Genomic DNA, 21,202 nt, shown 5'->3' with positions numbered 1-21,202 from the left:
GTTGGAGCACTGCAAGGCTCAGATTATTGTACAGTATTTACATGTTGTTGTAATTGGAGCACTCAGATTATTGTACAGTATTTACATCTTGTTGTAGTTGGAGCACTGCAAGACTCAGATTATTGTACAGTATTTACATTTTGTTGTAGTTGGAGCACTCAGATTATTGTACAGTATTTACATCTTGTTGTAGTTGGAGCACTGCAAGGCTCAGATTATTGTACAGTATTTACATGTTGTTGTAGTTGGAGCACTGCAAGGCTCAGATTATTGTACAGTATTTACATCTTGTTGTAGTTGGAGCACTGCAAGGCTCAGATTATTGTACAGTATTTACATCTTGTTGTAGTTGGAGCACTGCAAGGCTCAGATTATTGTACAGTATTTACATCTTGTTGTAGTTGGAGCACTGCAAGGCTCAGATTATTGTACAGTATTTACATGTTGTTGTAGTTGGAGCACTCAGATTATTGTACAGTATTTACATCTTGTTGTAGTTGGAGCACTGCAAGGCTCAGATTATTGTACAGTATTTACATCTTGTTGTAGTTGGAGCACTGCAAGGCTCAGATTAGTGTACAGTATTTACATGTTGTTGTAGTTGGAGCACTGCAAGGCTCAGATTATTGTACAGTATTTACATCTTGTTGTTGTTGGAGCACTCAGATTATTGTACAGTATTTACATCTTGTTGTAGTTGGAGCACTGCAAGGCTCAAATTATTGTACAGTATTTACATCTTGTTGTAGTTGGAGCACTGCAAGGCTCAGATTATTGTACAGTATTAATCTTGTTGTAGTTGGAGCACTGCAAGGCTCAGATTATTGTACAGTATTTACATCTTGTTGTAGTTGGAGCACTCAGATTATTGTACAGTATTTACATGTTGTTGTAGTTGGAGCACTCAGATTATTGTACAGTATTTACATCTTGTTGTAGTTGGAGCACTGCAAGGCTCAGATTATTGTACAGTATTTACATCTTGTTGTAGTTGGAGCACTCAGATTATTGTACAGTTTACATCTTGTTGTAGTTGGAGCACTGCAAGGCTCAGATTATTGTACAGTATTTACATGTTGTTGTAGTTGGAGCACTCAGATTATTGTACAGTATTTACATGTTGTTGTAGTTGGAGCACTCAGATTATTGTACAGTATTTACATGTTGTTGTAGTTGGAGCACTGCAAGGCTCAGATTATTGTACAGTATTTACATATTGTTGTAGTTGGAGCACTGCAAGGCTCAGATTATTGTACAGTATTTACATGTTGTTGTAGTTGGAGCACTCAGATTATTGTACAGTATTTACATCTTGTTGTAGTTGGAGCACTGCAAGGCTCAGATTATTGTACAGTATTTACATGTTGTTGTTGTTGGAGCACTGCAAGGCTCAGATTATTGTACAGTATTTACACCTTGTTGTAGTTGGAGCACTGCAAGGCTCAGATTATTGTACAGTATTTACATCTTGTTGTAGTTGGAGCACTCAGATTATTGTACAGTATTTACATGTTGTTGTAGTTGGAGCACTGCAAGGCTCAGATTATTGTACAGTATTTACATCTTGTTGTAGTTGGAACACTCAGATTATTGTACAGTATTTACATCTTGTTGTAGTTGGAGCACTGCAAGGCTCAGATTATTGTACAGTATTTACATCTTGTTGTAGTTGGAGCACTCAGATTATTGTACAGTATTTACATCTTGTTGTAGTTGGAGCACTCAGACCATCCGTCTCCAGAGGAACTACTTTCCCTCAAGCACCTGTTCGAATCGTCACCATTTTCTCTGGAATATTTATCAACACACTATTGTGTAGGTCTTTATTCAATATGGTTGAATTATATATAAATATAATACCAAAACATATGTTTAAATAAATTAAAAATAAAACTAATAGTCTTTTGCATCAACTCTGATCCATCCTCGTCTTGAAGGATTATGTCTAGATTGTTGTTGAGAAATAAAACTAAGTCTTGATGGATTATGTCTTAATTGATGTTAAAAAGTAGACCTAAGTCTTGGTGAATTCAGTCATGATTGATATTGAGAAATAAAACTAAGTCTTGATGGATTCATATAGATTTATATTGAGAAATTAAATAAATAATTTGGCGGATGCAGTGCAGATTTATGTTGAGAAATGTAACAAAAACTTTGGCAGATTCAGTCCAGATTTTATATTGAGAACTATAACTATTCGTGGATAAAGTCTTGATTAATATTGACAAAAAAGTAAGTCTTGTTAGATTCAGTCAAGACAAATAAAAGTAAATAGCTTATGTCAATTCTTAAAAAATACAATATTTTTATGTAAATTAATGAACATGCCTTATTTTGAAGTGAATTGTCAATCCCAATGCATCAGCACTATTTGGATTATTTTGTTTCTATGTCAGCTTGTATATTTGCATTAAGGGATAAGTAACTGCTGTCATGTTAATGATTGAACTGTCGGCCTTTAGTTGTTATGTCCGCCACCCACTACAGTGGGGGACATATTGTTTTTGCCCTCTCTGTTGGTCTGAACGTTGGTCTGTTGGTCTGTTTGCTCCAACTTTAACATTTGCAATAACTTTTTCAATATTCAAGATAGCAACTTGATATTTGGCATGCATGTGTATCTCATAGAGCTGCACATTTTGAGTGGTGAAAGGTCAAGGTCATCCTTTAAGGTCAGAGGTCAAATATATGTGGCCAAAATCGCTCATTTTATGAATACTTTTGCAATATTGAAGATAGCAACTAGATATTTGGCATGCATGTGTATCTCATGGAGCTGCACATTTTGAGTGGTGAAAGGTCAAGGTCAACGTCATCCTCCAAGGTCAGAGGTCAAATATATGTGGCCAAAATCCCTCATTTTATGAATACTTTGGCAATATTGAAGATACCAACTTGATATTTGGCATGCATGTGTATCTCATGGAACCGCACATTTTGAGTGGTGAAAAGTCAAGGTCATCCTTCAAGGTCAAAGGTCAAAGACAAAAAATTCAAAGCAGCACAGACGGGGACATAGTGTTTCTGACAAACACATTTCTTGTTTTTTAAAACATAATTTTTGATAAAATCGGGTAAAAAATAACACAATTGATATGAAATGACAACATATTTCAGACTCCAAATTTATGTATGAGCTTTTCTCTGTGAAAACTGGGATAAATACATGTGCATAAAGATAGCCTGTGTATTCTGCACAGGCCAATCAGGGATGACACTTTTGGTTTTTATTGAATATTTTGTTTAAAGGATGGTCGCTTGTACACAAAAATCCTGTTTAGGTTGAAAGTGTGGTCCCTGATTAACCTGCGCAAACTGCACAGGATAATTTGGGAAGAAACTTTGGGTACAAGCATTAAGCCAAGTCTTGAATTTCAGCGATTATTATCAAAGGCAAACGGTCTTAGTCTTCGGCGTTCCAGTTTGTCCCAAGACGCCTTGATTGCTCTACACATTGACCGGGCCATGATGAAAGAAGGAATAGTGAACCTCTCAGATTCAGACATGTGCACGGTAGGTTTCATGTTATTTATTTAATTCTTTCCGATGGTTTTTAGAGAAATATCAGTGAATTAAAATGATATGTTACTGTTTTAAACTGTTTTATTTTACAGGAACTATTTTGAGATATTTTTGGTTTCCCCATTGTGACTGCCAATTTTTACCAAGGGCAGCTACTCTGCATTGAATGTTTATAAAAATATACAGATAAGCATCCAGTGTTATAGATAATTTTTGACCCATGGGGGTAAATACCGCCACTTTTCAAAGCATGGGAGTAAATGGTCAAATTTTGCCTTGCTTGAAGGGTAATTTGCTTAAAGTAGAACAAGAATATAGCAGGGATACATGTATATACAGACACGCTACTTTTATCGTGTTAAACACAATTAACCATTAACTTTGTGTATCCCTTCATAGCTGTAGGTTTCGTAAAGTGTTTTTTGTTTTTTTAACTTGTATTGTTGGCAATTTTTACATTTAATACAAACTTCGTCTTTATTGTACACCATCGAAAGCCACGGTAAAAATTGTTTGCCAACTTACATCAGTTGTTTTATTAGCGTTTTAGTGTGTCATTTTTTTTTGAAAACAGAGGAAATTAAATCATTCAGTATTGGCAGTACAAAATTACTCGATACAACTTTCGCCGTTTAAAAAGAATCAATTTTAGTTTGAGGAGTAATTTGTTTTGGCTTCAAAGAAGACATGCTGACCTCTTCATGTTATTAAATAAACACATAGGTGCTTGACTGTCTGTGAAAAAAATCAATACTATAAAATTTACCATGTGTCTCATATTTTGGCGAAAGACAATCGGCTGTTAATATTTTTTGTTTACGATGTACGCAAATAATTTACAGCACTTGCGTAAGTCCAGATTGGCTTGCTTAAATGTACGCACGGAAATGATAAATTGAGCGTATCTTGATATTTTTAATGCGTATATTACGCTAATGCGCAGCTTATCTAAAACGCTGAGTATCCATTAAACATACATGTAATAACATTTCGGGCGCCCGACTGGGAATTCTACTGTCTGGAATGACAAAATACAAAAATAATCATTTGTATAAAGCATAAAATAAAAAGAAAATATCCTCATCGTATAAAACAAAATATTAATAATTTTAACATTTGAGTCTTGTTTTGGGAAATATGGGCTTAGTGTATATGAGTAAAGTGTTATCCCAGATTCGGACATGTGCAGGGTAGGTCTTCATGTGTAACCACTGGTACATCTTCGCAAGACTTAACATGAGCCTCTTTCTGTGAAACGTGGGCAAAGTTATATATGTGCATAAAGTGTTGTCCCAGATTAGTCTGTGAAGTTTGCATCCTGGAAAATGGCAGTATCCAGGGAAACGATGTCAGCTGAATATTTAAGCGGGAAACTTGTTGATTATGATTGTGGGAGGCAAAGCTTCTCAAAGTTAAACAACCAGCCAGGTTGCATGAAGCACTTTTGGTAATAATGGCCCTTGAATTGTAAACAAGCAGCCAAACGTCTTTGCATGCTCAAATGAGATCCAAAGAACATTTTTGAGTAGCTTTTTTAATGTGTGGGTGATACATTTAGCTTCTGACTTTGTTTTTTACCCAGAAGCATTTTATAAATTCTGCTGAGATTTCACTCAATGTTCAGATCACGCTACATACTGATTGGACAGAAAGTGTGACTTTGTTTGCTTACAACAAGTAGCACTACATGTAGCTAGGCATTGCATTTTTGGGCCAGTCGGATCAAGGTCAAGGTCACTGTTTTAAGACTCAATAACTTTTTCTGCTTTTAAAAATGTACTTTGGTTGGAAGTGTTGCACTGATATTGTGTGTACAGGTTGCATACCTGCAGACCTAACTTGAGATTTACACAATTATTTTAATTAAATTAAGATTATTATAAAGGAGAATGTAGTCTCATGACATTGCGGTCAAATAGAATAATCTTTCTAAGTTATTCTTACATGGCAGATTGTTATACCATTGATTACAAATGATTGATCAAAATATAAACATGTATTCGAATTGTTTCAGGCTTGTTTAAAACGAGGCCTTAATCCTTATGGTCTAACAAGGGATGACAGAATGCAGTTTCTGCTCTCGTGGACTTCCATTACACAAAAACTGGATGGTAAGAAGTTCAATTTTATGACAGGTCGTAAATTGTAATGCATAAGAGTTGCCCTCTTTAAAAATGGGGCTTAATAAATGTGCTTATCAGGGACAACACTTTCCGCTTTGTATACGCTTGTTTTGAGGACTTATTATAGTTTCACCCTTGATGGGCGGGTGGGCGGGCGGCGGCAGCGTCCACAGCAGTGTCCACGCTCTAATTCAAATAGTTTTTCATCAGATCTTCACCAAACTTTGTCAGAAGTTGTATCTAGACAATATATAGGTAAAGTTTTAATATGGGTCATGCCGGGTCATAAACTAGGCCACAGGGTCAACTAGTGCATTTCAAGGATTAAGCATAGTGTCCGCTCTCTAATTAAAGTAGTTTTCATCCGATCTTCACCAAATTTGGTCAGAAGTTGTTTCTACATAATATCTAGGTCAAGTTGAAATATGGGTCATGCCGGGTCAAAAACTAGTTCACTACGTCACTTAGTGCATTTCAAGCATTTAGCATGGTGTCCAAAACTTTCAAACGGGCTTTTCTTGTGACAGTTTGTTAGTCTTAATTGTTTAATATTCTCTGTTTGCAGAGACTGGTGTGTCCCTTCTTCTTCACAGCCCGGCTCTGCTCACGTACAACGCTACCTCAAACATTCAACTCATGAAGGGCAAGCGATACAAATGGAGACGTATAGCGCCTATATGAGGTCCATAATCAATCTAAGCTACCTCTCGGCTGTGTTAAATCTCCATACGAAGTCGGCACAAGCAAGTGGGAAGATTTACTTTTGGAAAGGAAGGTTGGACAACATCCGTCTCTCATATGAGCCTCGTTCTGGGAAAATGGTGCTTAATGCATGTGCTTAAAGTGTCTTCCCAGATTTGCCTGCGCAGTCCACACGGGCTTATTAGGAACAACACGTTCCAATTTAATGGACTTTTTTGTTTAAAACAAGTCTCTTCTTAATGCAAATCCAGTGTGAAGTTAAAGTGTTGGCAAAGGCTAATCAGGAACGACACTTTCGACACATGCATTAAGCCCTGTTTTCCCAGAGAAAGTGTAATTTGTAAAATCTCCCTCAGCGAAAAGTTCTGTGATTTCTCTAAGGCAATCTCTTGTGTGTTAAGAGTTCCTGAGTGTGCTTTGTAGAAAATTCTTATGTTAAATTGTCAAAGTGGTCACTGAAAGTTGAAGTTTTAAAGTCATCACTTAAAGAGAAATTTTCAAAAGTATCTCTTATTTGAAGCATTGCGTTCAATATTCACATGATACTGATATTATTTTGTAAATTGTATGCGTTCAACCTATCCATGAACACATACACAGATTTAGTTTTCCTGGGAAGTAATTTGTTTAAAAAAAACACACGAAAATTCATGGCAACAAAGGTAAATGATTTTAAGTATGCTGCTGTATGTTCATTGAAAATATCTTAAACTGTATTTTTTGCACTTAGTATATTTACTGGGTAATGGTGTGTTAAAAAAAACGGAATCTGCGAACAAGTACTTTTTATGCCTATTCTAACCATTGATTACCTTTTATGCTAATTCTAACCAATGATTACCTTTTATGCTTATTTTAACAATTGATAACCTTTATGCTAATTCTAACCGTTGCTTATATTTTATGCTAATTCTATTCATTGATTACCTTTTATGCTTATTCTAACTATTGATTACCTTTTATGCTAAATCTAACCATTGCTTATCTTTTATGCTAATTCTATCCATTGATTACCTTTTATGCTCATTCTAACTATTGATTACCTTTTATGCTAATTCTAACCATTAATGATGACTTTGGACATGCAAGGAGCAATTGAGCCTCGTTCTTGGACAAATAGGCTTTATACATGTGCTAAAAGTGTCATCCCAGATTAGCCTGTGCAGTCTACACAGGATAATCGGGAACCATATTTTTCGCTTTCATTGTTTTGTTTAAAGAAAGTCTGTTTTAACTGAAAATAAAGTTAAGGCGGAAAGTGTAGTCCCAGATTTGCCTGTGTGGAATGCAAAGGCTTATCTTGGAGGACTCTTTATGAACATGTATTAAGCCTTGTTTTCCCAGAGCAAGTCTAATTTTAATAGAAGTATCTGTGTAGTGTTGTTATGTATCCATCTATATTTGATGTTGATGTTTTCTTTATAATTATTACTGATTTTGTTAACATTTGAATAAACAATTTATCAAGTTGTCTTGTGGTTTCTTACTTCACAACTCACTCCTAGTAAAAAGTCAACAGATGTGTGTTCATGTGAGTCTTGCTCTAGCAAACAGACTCAATGCATGAGCGTAAAGTGTCATCCCAGTCTGTGTCATCTGCACAGGCTAATCAGGGACGACACTTTCAGCCGGGAGTGGTTTTCATATAGATGATACTTCATTTAAACAACAAATTCCGTGAAAGGGTCTTCACTGATAAGCTTGTGCAGACTGCACAGGCTAATCTGGGACGACACTTTCAGCCTGGAGTGGTTTTCATTTAAAAGAAGGGGTTTTCGCTGCATAGCCTGTGCAGACTGCACAGGCAAATCAGGGACGACACTTTCAGCCTGGAGTGGTTTTCATTTAAAAGAAGGGGTTTTCGCTGCATAGCCTGTGCAAACTGCACAGGCTAATCTGGGACAGCACGTTACACTCATTCAGTAAGCCAAGTTTTTCCAGAACGGGTAGATTCAAAATGCCCCCACATTTTTCTCCCATGTCGGCAATACCAAAATGTGTCATAAATAAGACAGTTTTTTGAAAAGATAAATACATTTTATTATGGGACAAAACTTTGGTACATATTGAATTTGATGCTTTACCAGGATATACATAGATGATAATTTGTACAAATACTGTTTACTCTGTATACAAACAGATGCTAACAATAATAGATTGATATCACTTGCACAGTTAGCAAATGAACAACTTTAATTTGCCTTGAAGGGTATTTGTTGTTTATTTGGTTTTTTTATGTTAGCAAACAAATTACAATTTGTTATACTGAGAAAACAAGGTAATTAGTTTAAATATAATCTAAACACCACCAAAAAGTGTAACTATAGTGTCGAAAAGCTTACCTATACTAAAACAGGGTTTCTAAATTTTTTAGAAACAGTTTAATTGTATTAATACTTGATACGAATAGAAAATTAATTTTACTCGCAATTTAAACATTCATTTATTTTAAGGAATTTAAAATAAATGTTAAAAAACATTGAAGAAGAATAATGAAATGAAGATATGTATGCTAAAACAGTGTTAACATACACACACGAAAATACACATTCGATATTCAGGTTTTGTGGAGATTGTCTCTGGACACAGTCTTACTGTAGACAAAAATATTGTGAAATTATAGCTTCAATTGGAAAACAAATACAACAGATAAACAGTCAGATTTGGTAAATATGGACAAACATTTTAGAATGCAAAACAAGATGCCTATTATGAACTTTAGGTAGGTAAATAAGTACAGATTATGATACAATTTGTTGATAAGAAATATCCTCATTTTATAAATGGCAACCAGCCAAAAAATATGTTCAGGCTTAGAAATTAAACTAACCTTACCATATACTTATAGATGTTTTGTTCTTAACCAAATTTCATGTTACAAGCAATTCGACTGTTAACATCAAATAAAAAGTAAACAGTGATTCGATCCCGCATCTGCAAAGGGTGCATAATAACAAACATGTATTTCTAACAATCATTTGGATTACTAATTTTGCATTATATATACACAATCGTCTATAGGAGTGGCATCTTGAAAGACTTAGTATAAAATACCACATTAGTCTTACCAGTTAATATATAAAGAGTGTAGTCAACAAATCTGAAACAAATCTGCCTAAACAAATAAGTTTTTATCAATGTTTTAAAGCAAGGGTAATTCTTAATCACACTAACTTTTTATAAGCCCCACTCTTAATCACAATTACTTTGTATAAGACCCGACAATTATAAACATTTACATTGTATAAGCCCCGCACTTATTCATACTCACTTTGTAAAAGACCACTCTTAATCACATTTACTTCGTATTTGGATCCACACTTAACCACACTTAATTCTTAGTAGGCCCCACTCTTAATCACATTTACTTTGTATAAGGCCCCACACTTAATCCCACTTATTTTGCATAATTCCCCACACTTAATCACGCTTAATTTGTATAAGGTCACACATTTTATCACACTCATTTTGTATAAAGCCTCACACTAAATTATGCTTACTTTGAATAAGGCCACACATTTAATCATGCTCACATTTTATACGGGCCCACACTTGATCACACTTACTTTGTATAAGGCCCCCACTTGATCACATATACTTTGTATACGGCCCCACACTTGATCACACATAAGGTGTATAAGGCCACACACTTGATCACATCCACTTTGTATAGTGCTTGGTATAAATTTATATAATGCATATGAAATGTGAAATGAATGAAGAGTCAAATTACACAGTCAAATTCAACAAGAAACATGTGAACAAAAAATATATGAACAATGTGTGTACATATTTGTATAATAGACTATTTCTGCCATTGCAATGGCTATGTATATGTGTCAATATTATATATAAACATAAACACCTGAGCATCGTTCTGGAAAAACTGGCAATCCACACAGGCGAAAATCCAGTTAAGGCAGAAAGTGTCGCCCTGATTGACCTGTGTTGACTGGACAGGCTAATCTGGAAAGACTTTTTATACACATGCATTAAGCCCCGTTTTCCCAGAGCACTCTCATATACAAATGCAACAACACCATTGTACAGGTGTGTTATGGCAATATTTTCAGGTAGCATCATGAATGAGTAAAAAATGTGGCCTCTAAAGTGGTATCATGGCTATTTTATGAATTATCTTAGTGATCGAGTTTTTGTACATGTGACCCAGATTTAAAGTCGGCCTAGATAATGACTACATGATTATGCTTTGTCACCTTCAGCACTCCATGTTCAGGTTTAAAGAGACCTTTTCACGTTGTGGTAAATTGACAAAGTTAAAAAAGTTGATTCGGATTCGAAAATTTTCGTTTTAGTTATGATATTTGTGAGGAAACAGTAATACTGAACGTTTACCATGCTCTAAAATAGCCATTATATGCATCTTTTGACGATTTAAAAACCTGAACATTATATAGCGTTGCAGCGCGAAACGATTAAATAATCTGGAGAGTTCTGTTGTTGTCGTTATATTTTGTGAAACTACGATGATTGCAGTGTTTTAGACTTGTTAGGGAGCCAATCTTTAATTTACATGTACATGCATGTAATTGTTATCTTGGAATATATCATGCTTAATTAAAATTGATTACATTGTATTTCATTACTATTTTAAACCGGAGAATTCATGCCAAAAGACTAATGGTAATCAATTTATGTTTATTGCATATTATTTTTAATAAGATCAATTAAACTGGTTCTTACTATTGGTATTTCTTAAATGTCTTGCAGCTACTTAATTTTACATGAATGCACTGTTGTAATTTTGGCTTATGTGAAACTCATTACTTTAAAATGTTTGAATATCAATTATAAAAAACAATTATATGAATTTTTATAATGTAAGTGCATGTATATCAGGGTAGGGAAGAGTGTGGAAGAACTGTATGCTATAATATATACTATTTCAAAGAATGCAATATATATATGAGATCGGGCACGAGTTGTCATATTATACCATATTTTATTAAACGAGTTTAGGAATTTTGTTAGTAAGCGAGCCTTTGGCAAATTTTCTGAATGAGTTTAATAAAATATGGTATAATATGACAACGAGTGTCGGATCTTTTGAATCACATGCTTTTAAATGATCAAATTAAATAAATATTTACGCAAACATAATGATAAATCCCGAATGTTGATTACATTTCGTGACGTCATTTGACGTTGCAACGTCATTTCAGCAAAATAACAAAATGCGATTGGTCAATAAACGAAAACTAAGCCAATGAAAACGTTTAAAAATGTTGTCTTACACATGTGTAATTTAAAATAATATTTTATGGTTGTATTCAATAGGAAACAGGGTATAGTATATGATAAAATTCTAATTGTTTTATATAAGAACACCATTTGCAAAATTAAACATACTGAAAAATATAAAGGGGCAAACACAAAATGTCTTGATTTTGATAGTGTAAAATGTAAACTTGGGTTAACAAAATGGTAAAATGCTGCATCGCTATAATTTTCATATTAACCTATACTGAATTAACATTTATTCATTTAATTGAACTGGAAGAGAATATTTGAACATTTCATTGGGTATTACTTTTGATCCAATCCTGAGTTAAGGTCATTAAAATTAAAAAAAGAAAGGTGTTTTCAAAGCAGGAAACAACAATTTTCATCATATTTAAAAACCAAGGATTAAACAAATTTCAAGTAATCTTCTCTACGTGTGTAATGTATGTTAAAAACATGAAAGCCAATATACATAAATCGAGTGCGATTTTGATGTAAGGTAAATAAAATAAATTATTCTCTGAACTAAAATCATTTTAACGTGATAAGTGAAATAGAAATACACAAATAATTTTCATAGATTTAACAACTTAATACATTCATAGCACTTATAATGTTCACATATACTCTTAATTATTACTATCATTGTTATGGTATCATATCACAATGCTCTAATTGTAGAACAGCATATTATCATGGCCAAATTAAATAATCTGAATAATAAAACAAGATGCTTGTTAAAAAACACTATTGTACTTTGAACACCTGGATACTGTTGTTAAAAAGTCCGACAATTACGCAGGCGGTGTGTCTGTTGTAGTAGATTGAACATGGGCAAATAAACCCATCCTGGTACGTAGCAAGAGTGGCCAGCTTCCTTCTTCCCTCACTGTCCAACTGTATGATATAGAAGTTGGGGTATTGGCCTCCACATACCAGCACTTGCCCGGAAGGTGTCACATTTACACAAGTTGGCCATTTGGCCAGTGCTGGATCAGTAAAGGTGACCAGGACTGACCCATCCCTGGCCAGGATAAGGATCTTGTTCTGGTAACGGTTAGTGATGTACAACTTGTCCCCTGTGGGACTCACAGCACAACTGACTTCTGCAATACAGAGTAGCATCAAGCAATTAAATAATATGTATAGCAATTGATAACAATTCTCGTTAAAACTGTATTAATTGTATATTGTTAAATACAATAAATTATGCAACAAATGATTAAAGTCTGCATTCAAATCCAATAATAATCATTAACTAGGTTTGGTAGGAAGTTTTGTTTCAGTGCTTTGTTTTCGCACAATGTTTGGGATGTTTGCATGTGACTGGTGCTTCAAGAATTGATGTCTACAACAACAACACAGAAGGAAATACTTACACTGAAAAATGTGTAAGGTGAGTTAACTACATGCAGTAATTATAGATTATCCTTACATATACAAAGATTACAATGTTATTGAAACATATATTGAGATATTTTACATGACAATCATACATATAAGTAACTTTAAAGTATTTTTAATTCTGAAATTGAAATATTATATAAAGTTTCTTGATCAATTATAAAAGACAGTTGTTCTTTACAAGTCCATACTTAATTGTTGAACATTTCAAAAAGACCAAAAACTATTGACTCAAGGTAACAGTAATTTAAAAACACATTAATGTTCTTTTATAGACATGTCATACACTGAATAAACTAAACGTGACATTGCATTCTTAACTGTGGCTGGAATAATGCAATGATGCTACATTCTATATCTATGTATTCAACCTAAAATATAAATTTCATAATTTTGCTATTCTTACCTGTCATTTTACCTGATGTATCCTCATACATCTTGCTGACAAATTTCCCACTGTATGTGTACATGTACAGGGCAGTATTAGAAGTAATATACAGGTCTTCTTGGTGGAAGGCAATACCACTACATGTATGTTGAAACTGAAGCTTTTTCCCCATGACCAGCTGCCTGTTGTTTACTGTGATGAACTGGACCTTATGTGTTTTTGTATCTGGACAATTAAGAGTCACAGCCACCTCACCGGGTGTGATCTCACACATACCCACTGGCCTGCCAGTAGCACTCCAGTGACTCACCACGTGGTACTGCTGGTCAAGAAGCTTGACATTCGCATTATCGTTGTCTACAACCAGGACCTTTCTGTCTGGTAGAACACAGATGGCTGTGATACTACAGCATTTTTGTGAATCACTTGATATGTTCACATTGTGTTCAGACTTCCCCTGCACAGTGATTACCTTGTTTGGATTCCCTTGTCCCATCAATGTCTGAGTACTGTGTTCAAGCTGTCCAAGACCAGACAGTTTAGACAAGTACTGTATAATTTCATGGTTAGGCTGGAATGTTATTGAAACTTTAGCCTGAAGATAATTTTCCTCCAGATAGGTTTCAGACTGCTGTATTTTATCCATGCATTTCCTGGTGGCTATAAAGGATAGTTCCAGTTTGCTTTTATCACTTATATCCTGTATTGCGTCTCGAAGTTGTTGCAATTCATCCCGAAGCCTGATACATTTGTCAACAGCAATTTTGGAAGAGGTCTGTAGTTTGGTCAGAAAATCTTTCATTTCCGTCAGTGTCTTCTGTTCAATTGTGTCTAAGGCTGAATTTATTTTTTGGCGAGTTTCCTGTATCGTGTATAACTGCTCATCATATGAACTTTGAACATATTGAATGCTAGCCTTTTGGTTGTCTTCAAGTTTTTTTATTTCTTCCAGTATAGTTTTGATAGAAACTGACAGTTTTTGAAGGTCTGTGGACTCAACTTTTACTTTGTCTGATATAAAAGTTATCTTTCGGCAGAGTCTGAAAGAAAAGAGAAATAAACACATTGTACTATATACAATACTAAAATACTTTCTTGAAAGCTTTCGCATACGAATCTTTAAGTACTTTGGCAACATCAGAATGAGATTGATTTTAAAGTCCAGCATTAAGAGTCCAGAAATATATTCACACATATGGCCAGTTACAGGGTCTCTGATTTATAAATGGGTCATGGGGTTGTATCTCCATACCCTTTTTTTATCTATATTAACACAAATTAAGATATATAAGGGTACCTAATATATTATTATATATAAATACGTCATTTATTTAACGTCTTATACAAGAAAATATGTAAGCGACATTAGTTGCGAGGTATATAAAATTTCAATTTCAGACGTGATTGTGGTTTTCGATTTAAGACCTTAATGTGGCATTTGATTGAATTACCTCTCCTACACCCCCTCATAGTAATTAAAGGTGCCTAGAACGCGGGTTTGTAAACTGACCCCGTTTTTAATACTGACCTCGTAAGTATAGTCTGAAAACTACCGAGACCGCGTAACTGGCACTATGTAATAGTATATATATATATATATATATATATATATATATATATATATATATATTCAAACATTTATAAAACCTAAGTATTTATTTCATCAGTTATATTACTGGAGGTATTCAAAGCCCCATTTAGTGATTTACTAAGATGGCTTTAAACTGCAGACTTCTATTTATAATTACTGTACATGCAAAAATTAATAGTTTCTTGAAATAAATAAAAACAATTTCATTAATATTATAAACAAGAGCTGTCACCATAGGATGACATATGCCCCCTATAAACGCTTTGATAGAAGTTATGCTTATTTTTCGATTTCGAAACCTAAACGCGGACCCTAAGCTCAAGGTCAAGGTCACAGGGGTAAAACTGTATATGCGTTTGGAAAGGCCTTGTCCATATACACTTGCACTTAACGCAGATTTCGCAACCTAAACGCGGACACAAAGTTCAAGATCAAGGTCACAGATGTACATTTTTTACGCAGATTTCGAAACTTAAACCCGGACCCTAAGTTCAAGATCAAGGTCATAGGGATAAATTTTTTGTGCCTATGGAATGGCCTTGTCCAAATACACATGCACACCAAATATGAAGGTTATATCTCAAGTGACATAGAAGTTATTAGCATTTGTCGAAACCTAAACGCAAAGTGTGGCGGAAAGACGGACAGACGGACAGTCCGATCACTATATGCCCTCCTTCGCGGGCATAAAATGATTTTGCTAATAATGTTACATTCTTGCAACAAAGATTAAAAACCCTGCATTTTTGTAATGGTAGTGTTTTTTCTATAATTAAAATGAAGAAACAATATATTAATATACCTGTGATTAAGGAATGCACAATTTGTGCAGCACAGCTCACTGTGATCATCACAATAAATTTTCAGGCTTTCTTCTTTATGAATATCACATTTCAGAAGAAAATCTTCAACCTTCTTGGCCACTGGCCATTTATACATAGCTCCTCTTCCACAGGGGGTATGTTTTGTAAACAACATGATGTGCATGTTAACACATTCTCCACAGTAAAACTTCACACAAGATTCACAGTAGTAATCAGCCATTTTATCCAGTTTTTTGTCTTCGCAGGTCGAGCACAAGTCTTGGATCATGTCAGATCCCTTGTCAATGGTGGATTGTGAAAAGCTTTTTGTAATGTCAGATCCCTTGTCTAAGGAGGATTGTGAAAAGGTTGCCATTTTACTAAATTAATTTTCACAAACACGGCAGCTAAGGATCCCTTTACCTTTGATTCAACTTAAATATGTTAGTGCCTCTAAATGATTGTCAGCTAAATTAAACAGCTCAACAAATCTCGCCCATCCAATTGTCCAAAGCCCGTAAACAAGTTATGCATAACATTACCAGTATGAAACAAATATAAAACTCCTGTTTGTTTGGAGGTTTAAACTTAAGTAAACAAAGTAACTATGTAATCTGTGAATCGTATGGTAAGATAAAACCACATGGTTAAACCTGAGTTTGCCATTGGTTTACTTGAGTATACAAAAGGAAATACATGTATTTAAACTTGAGGCTGCGTTAAATCAATAAAGCAAGAAGAAAAATTGCTTTAAGTAGTATCGATTACATGGGTAAAATATGAAGCATGTTAAACAGTATACCACTTGAAAGCCTATATAGGACTTCAATCTAGCTGTAATTAATGTAATTTTCACAAATAAGCATTTCATTTAGAGACAATTTTATTAAGTAAATGATAAATTGAAAATCAATAAAACTGTCTTTGTCACGCCTGAAATATTCCACCTCATACCTATTTGTCTGAAAACATCGGTAGTTAGGTTTAATAGGACAAACTATATAGAAAACAATAATTCCGCTCACCTGAGACACGCAGGTAAAAACTGTTATGTGCTGACTTTGTGATGTTTGTTGTGTAAGAACTATGTTGTTTTTACCAAGATGTTTACTCTGTGTGACACAGATTTCGTATGGTTTAAAACAATGTTTGAATAAATTAAAATATTTAGTACATTATTAAGTGGTTTACTATATAAGTCCATATAACATGTGTCCCCTCATGCCTGGTTAGTTTTGATCCCAGGGGCCTGATTTGAACATTCCAGTAAAGGAAACCCACATACACCATGTCTTGCAGTGTCAGAGATTTTTTTAAAAGTTATTTATTATATACGTCTATATACATTTTTTCTGGAATACAGAAACTTTAGTGATTACAGCATTTTAAAAAATACTGCAGTGGTTTGCGTTTTCAGGCAGCCATGGGAAGATAACCCAACATGAGGTTTACGACTATCTGAGGTAAACAGATTTCTCAAAACTTGCCTGAAAATTCAATCAGAACAAAGATTTGTGTTTTGGATTGGACAAAGGACCTGGGCAACTATCATGACCCCTATAGTGTCATTGTAGGGGCTGACATTGTTTACATTCAAGAAGTTTCTGAATATTTACTGAGAACTTTGTTTAAACTCAGTCACAAAGACAAGCTATTTCGTCTGTCCTGTAACATTTAAATGAACGAGATAATAATTTCTTAGACAGACTGCGTGAACATTATTCTTTGAATAAAATTTTGTATGATAAATTAAAGGATGTGATTTTATGTCTGGCTACAGTGTTACAGTGGCATGCAGGTGAAAAGATGCTTATTTAAAAAATAATACTATTAAACAAATTATATACAATATTAAAGCCCGGATTTTATAAACACTGTGAAAATATTCGATCTTTACTAAATATTATAGACAATAATAAAGAAGGCTCAAATTTATTAAAGATCGTTTATGTTTATCAATCTGGGGACAAAATAACATGAAAATATAAAACTATGAAAACAAAGACAAACACGCTTATACAATGCATCCATACATGAAACAATTATTTACAGTTTAAATTGAGGCAAGATAAAAAGTGTAGACAATAAACTTTTTGACCCATTTTTGGAAACACAATTTACTTAAAGCATGTTTGTGAAGTGTCCCGGATTAGCATGTGGAGTCTGCACAGGCTTATCAGAGTCAACACTTTCGGTGTAAAGTGGATTAACCACTAGGAAGAGACTTCTGTTAAAAACAAACTACCATAAAAGCGGAAAGTATTATCCCTGATTAGCCTGTGCGAACTGCACAGGTTAATCTGTGACAACATTTTAAGCATCAACCTTAACGCACCAATAATAAGCAGAGCTTTCGTCGGTTTGCAACAATGGTTGCCATTCCTCCAAAATGTTAGTATAAATAAAATCAAAGAAGTACACACTTTTATACATGTATTTCACAGCTGATATGTGATTAGTTTCGCGCTTGAACATGGTTTTAAAAATCGTCAAAATCAAGAACTGTATAAAATACAGTGCTTAATCAAAATGCTTCATGGTCTTAAAAAATTATGTTAAAGTGATAAATCCAGCTAACACTTTGGTTCGCGCAACCGCTTAATTGGTTAATAAAAAGACGAGATTGATTTAGTGCTCTAACTACCATTTTTATTCAGAAAAATTTAAATGTATAACCTTTATTTTCTCACTTATTAAAATGTGGGAGATAGAGCAAAGTGGAATCGAAAAATTTGTTCTGTGACGACTGAATATAGAATCCGATTACGTCATATTAAAGATCTCGTTCTCACGAACACGTAGCAATAAAGCGACGATGTGTCTCTCTCAATTTCCTGGTCAAGCTCACTGCCGTCCTGCAATAAGAAACATATATCAACTGTGCTCTTGGAAAATGGTGTTAAATGCATTTGCGTAAAGTGGTGCTGGGTGGGGGTGAATATTTGTATTATGCAGGAAAGACATTAAACTGATTCATTTCTATTATGCAGCAAACACATTGACCTCATGTAGTTGTATTATGCAGCAAACACATTGACCTCATGTAGTTGTACTTTGCAGCAAACACATTGACCCCATGTAGTTGTATTATACAGCAAACACATTGACTGAATTGTTGTATTATACATGAAAATGTAAAAGTACTGATGACAAACTTACCACACTTAAAACAGAGTAAAATTAACAGTACAAATACTGTTTTATATTTTGTTTGTAACTTAGCTGATTCAATCCTATATTTTAGTTATCTTAGTTTAAACGGACCTTTTCATGATTTGGTTAATTGACCAAATTTAACAAAATTTTATGAGATTCGCAAATTTTTAATGTAGTTATGATATTTGTGAGGAAATTGTAATACTCAACATTTACCAGGCTCTACAATATCTATTATATGCATCTTTTGACGATTTAAAATCCTGAAAATAATATAGTGTGGCAACGCGATACGATTGAAATACTCAAGGGGTCAGTTTTAGAGCCCAGTTAAGGGTTACTTTTTTTCTGTCTTTAATGTATTCTTGCTTTTTATTGGAGCTTTTTGGATCCAATGTTTACATTTATCAATATAAAGCATTAAATGACAAACTTCAATATATGCCGAAATCTGAGAAAAGGTCCCTTTAAGACAAATATTTAAAGTAAACAATCTGACCAAAGATAATTCGATAAAAAAAATGTGGATGATAACCCATAATGCACTATGGATGTTCTAGCATTTTACCTGTCTAAGTTGTATTCGTGTCAGATGATTTTACAACATGAGATAATGCATATCATTAGTTGAAGTGAACGCAAGATAATTGAAATAGTATCTGACTTTATCTATTTGTTTTCCCATTTATAGGACATGGTATGATTAAACCATGTGTACTTTGCCCTTACAGTTGATATACACATACAGGTTCCAAATATGTGTAGAGGAAGCATTTAATATTAATGTGCTTGTCTATTTAATCTTTGGGTTGATTGCATTTCACACTCAACACACTGACACCAGGAATATTCTGGGACATAAATACATAAAGCGATATATATAGACATATATGCATTTTTGGTACGCATTTTTTTCACATCGTAAATTGCTAAGTTCGAAAGCCTATCCGAAATACACTAGATCTAGTATCGTCAATTAAACATTACTACTTTCGTTACTAGATACAAGCCACGTGTTTTTCGTGTTAGAAAAGAGCACCAAATTGTGTTTGTGTACATGTCACATCATCTGCAGGAATAGCATGGGCGTATCTAAGGCCGCATAAAAATTTTCTCTGCGCTACGAAGTGTTTATGCAGGCTGACGATTGTATATGCTTATTTTTTTACTCAAATTCTTTGTCGGTTAAACATGCGAACATAACCTGCATTGATTTTTTTACTCAACGATGTTGGACTTCAGATGTGTGAACAACTCCTTTGCCCTTACGCAGCGGGAAATTATAACGTAGTTTATTAAAGCCAATGAACAACCACATTAAACAATGCCGCCTTTTCGGTTTGTCTGCAAACGTGGGACAATCGATATGATAACTGGACCCCTGTTAATTGATCGATTTTGACACGAAGCGTAGTCATCTATTCGGATAGGCATTGTCATGGAGACGCTGCGGATTAGTGGGAACACAGATTCGAGGTGCAGTTAAGCCTAAGATATGGTACTTGTTTATGCGGATTGTTTAAAATTAGGGACATTTGACACATTTCCGGGACTGCTGGTAACGTTTCTCATTTCCTGGACAATTTCGAACAATCCAGGACGTATGGCGTGTATGCTAAAACACACTGCATTAACCATTTGACGAGACTTGGGCTTAATATATTAATGCACTCTCATTGACTGCATTTTTTTATGAATTACCGTATATTGTATTAAATAACACTACTTATATGTATATAATTTCCAATTAACAAAATGTTTAAACTAGAAATGGCGCGGCAGAGGCCTACGCGTATCCCCACGCCCCAAGCTACCATGTGTTTAAGTTTCAATGTTCTAGTGATAATAGCGAATAGAGGAGATAGTGGCAGGAACGGACGAATGAAAAGGCAATTTTGGGTGGGTGTGGCCTATGTGGGCGGGGCCCAGGGGTGGGTTATGTGGCTTGGATTTTAAATATGCTGAAATAGCTCTGGATCTTGACCACCAAACTGGCTTAGATTTTAATACGGCTGAATCGCTTGGGGTGTTGACTACAAAACTGGCTTAGATTTTAATTATGCTGCAAAAGCTCGGTATCTTGACCACCATACTGGCTTGAATTTTAATGATAATGAAATAGCTTGGGATCTTGATCACCAAACTGGCATGTATTTTGAAAATGCTGAACACCAGGGGTCTTGACCGCCAAAATGGCTTTGGTTTTAATAATACTTAAATAGCTTGGGATCTTGACCACAAAACTGACTTGGATTTAAATTATGCT

The 21,202-nt window shown here is 34.5% G+C and overlaps 2 protein-coding genes across 18 annotated transcripts in view; one reads left to right on the top strand and one right to left on the bottom strand.

The window, feature by feature from the left end:
• LOC127847302 (LETM1 domain-containing protein 1-like) overlaps positions 1 to 21,202 on the top strand; it is a 93,556-nt gene that overhangs the window by 26,266 nt on the left and 46,088 nt on the right. For 2 of the 7 annotated variants that reach the window (XR_008033904.1, XM_052379144.1), the window contains exons 6-8: positions 1,714 to 1,815; positions 3,382 to 3,516; positions 5,540 to 5,636. Coding sequence is in view for 5 of the 7 variants with exons in the window: in XM_052379144.1 (XP_052235104.1) it covers positions 1,714 to 1,815; positions 3,382 to 3,516; positions 5,540 to 5,636 (334 nt within the window). In the remaining 2 variants the exon portion in view is untranslated. Of the gene's footprint in view, positions 1 to 1,713; positions 1,816 to 3,381; positions 3,517 to 5,539; positions 5,637 to 6,213; positions 7,819 to 21,202 lie in introns of those variants that run through there. The other 5 variants (XM_052379146.1, XM_052379147.1, XM_052379143.1 and 2 more) reach the window with 4 other exon arrangements.
• Positions 10,998 to 21,202, bottom strand: part of LOC127847287 (uncharacterized) — a 382,744-nt gene continuing 372,539 nt past the window's right edge. For 6 of the 11 annotated variants that reach the window (XM_052379113.1, XM_052379118.1, XM_052379104.1 and 3 more), the window contains exons 4-5: positions 13,405 to 14,371; positions 10,998 to 12,700 (exon numbers count right to left, since the gene is read on the bottom strand). In XM_052379113.1, coding sequence (XP_052235073.1) covers positions 12,342 to 12,700; positions 13,405 to 14,371 — 1,326 coding nt within the window. In that variant the 3' untranslated portion in view covers positions 10,998 to 12,341. Of the gene's footprint in view, positions 12,701 to 13,242; positions 14,427 to 15,779; positions 16,204 to 21,202 lie in introns of those variants that run through there. The other 5 variants (XM_052379117.1, XM_052379116.1, XM_052379107.1 and 2 more) reach the window with 4 other exon arrangements.

Source organism: Dreissena polymorpha, chromosome 10, assembly GCF_020536995.1.
Source record: "Dreissena polymorpha isolate Duluth1 chromosome 10, UMN_Dpol_1.0, whole genome shotgun sequence".
Lineage (NCBI taxonomy): Eukaryota > Metazoa > Mollusca > Bivalvia > Myida > Dreissenidae > Dreissena > Dreissena polymorpha.
This window is presented reverse-complemented; position numbering and strand designations above follow the sequence as displayed.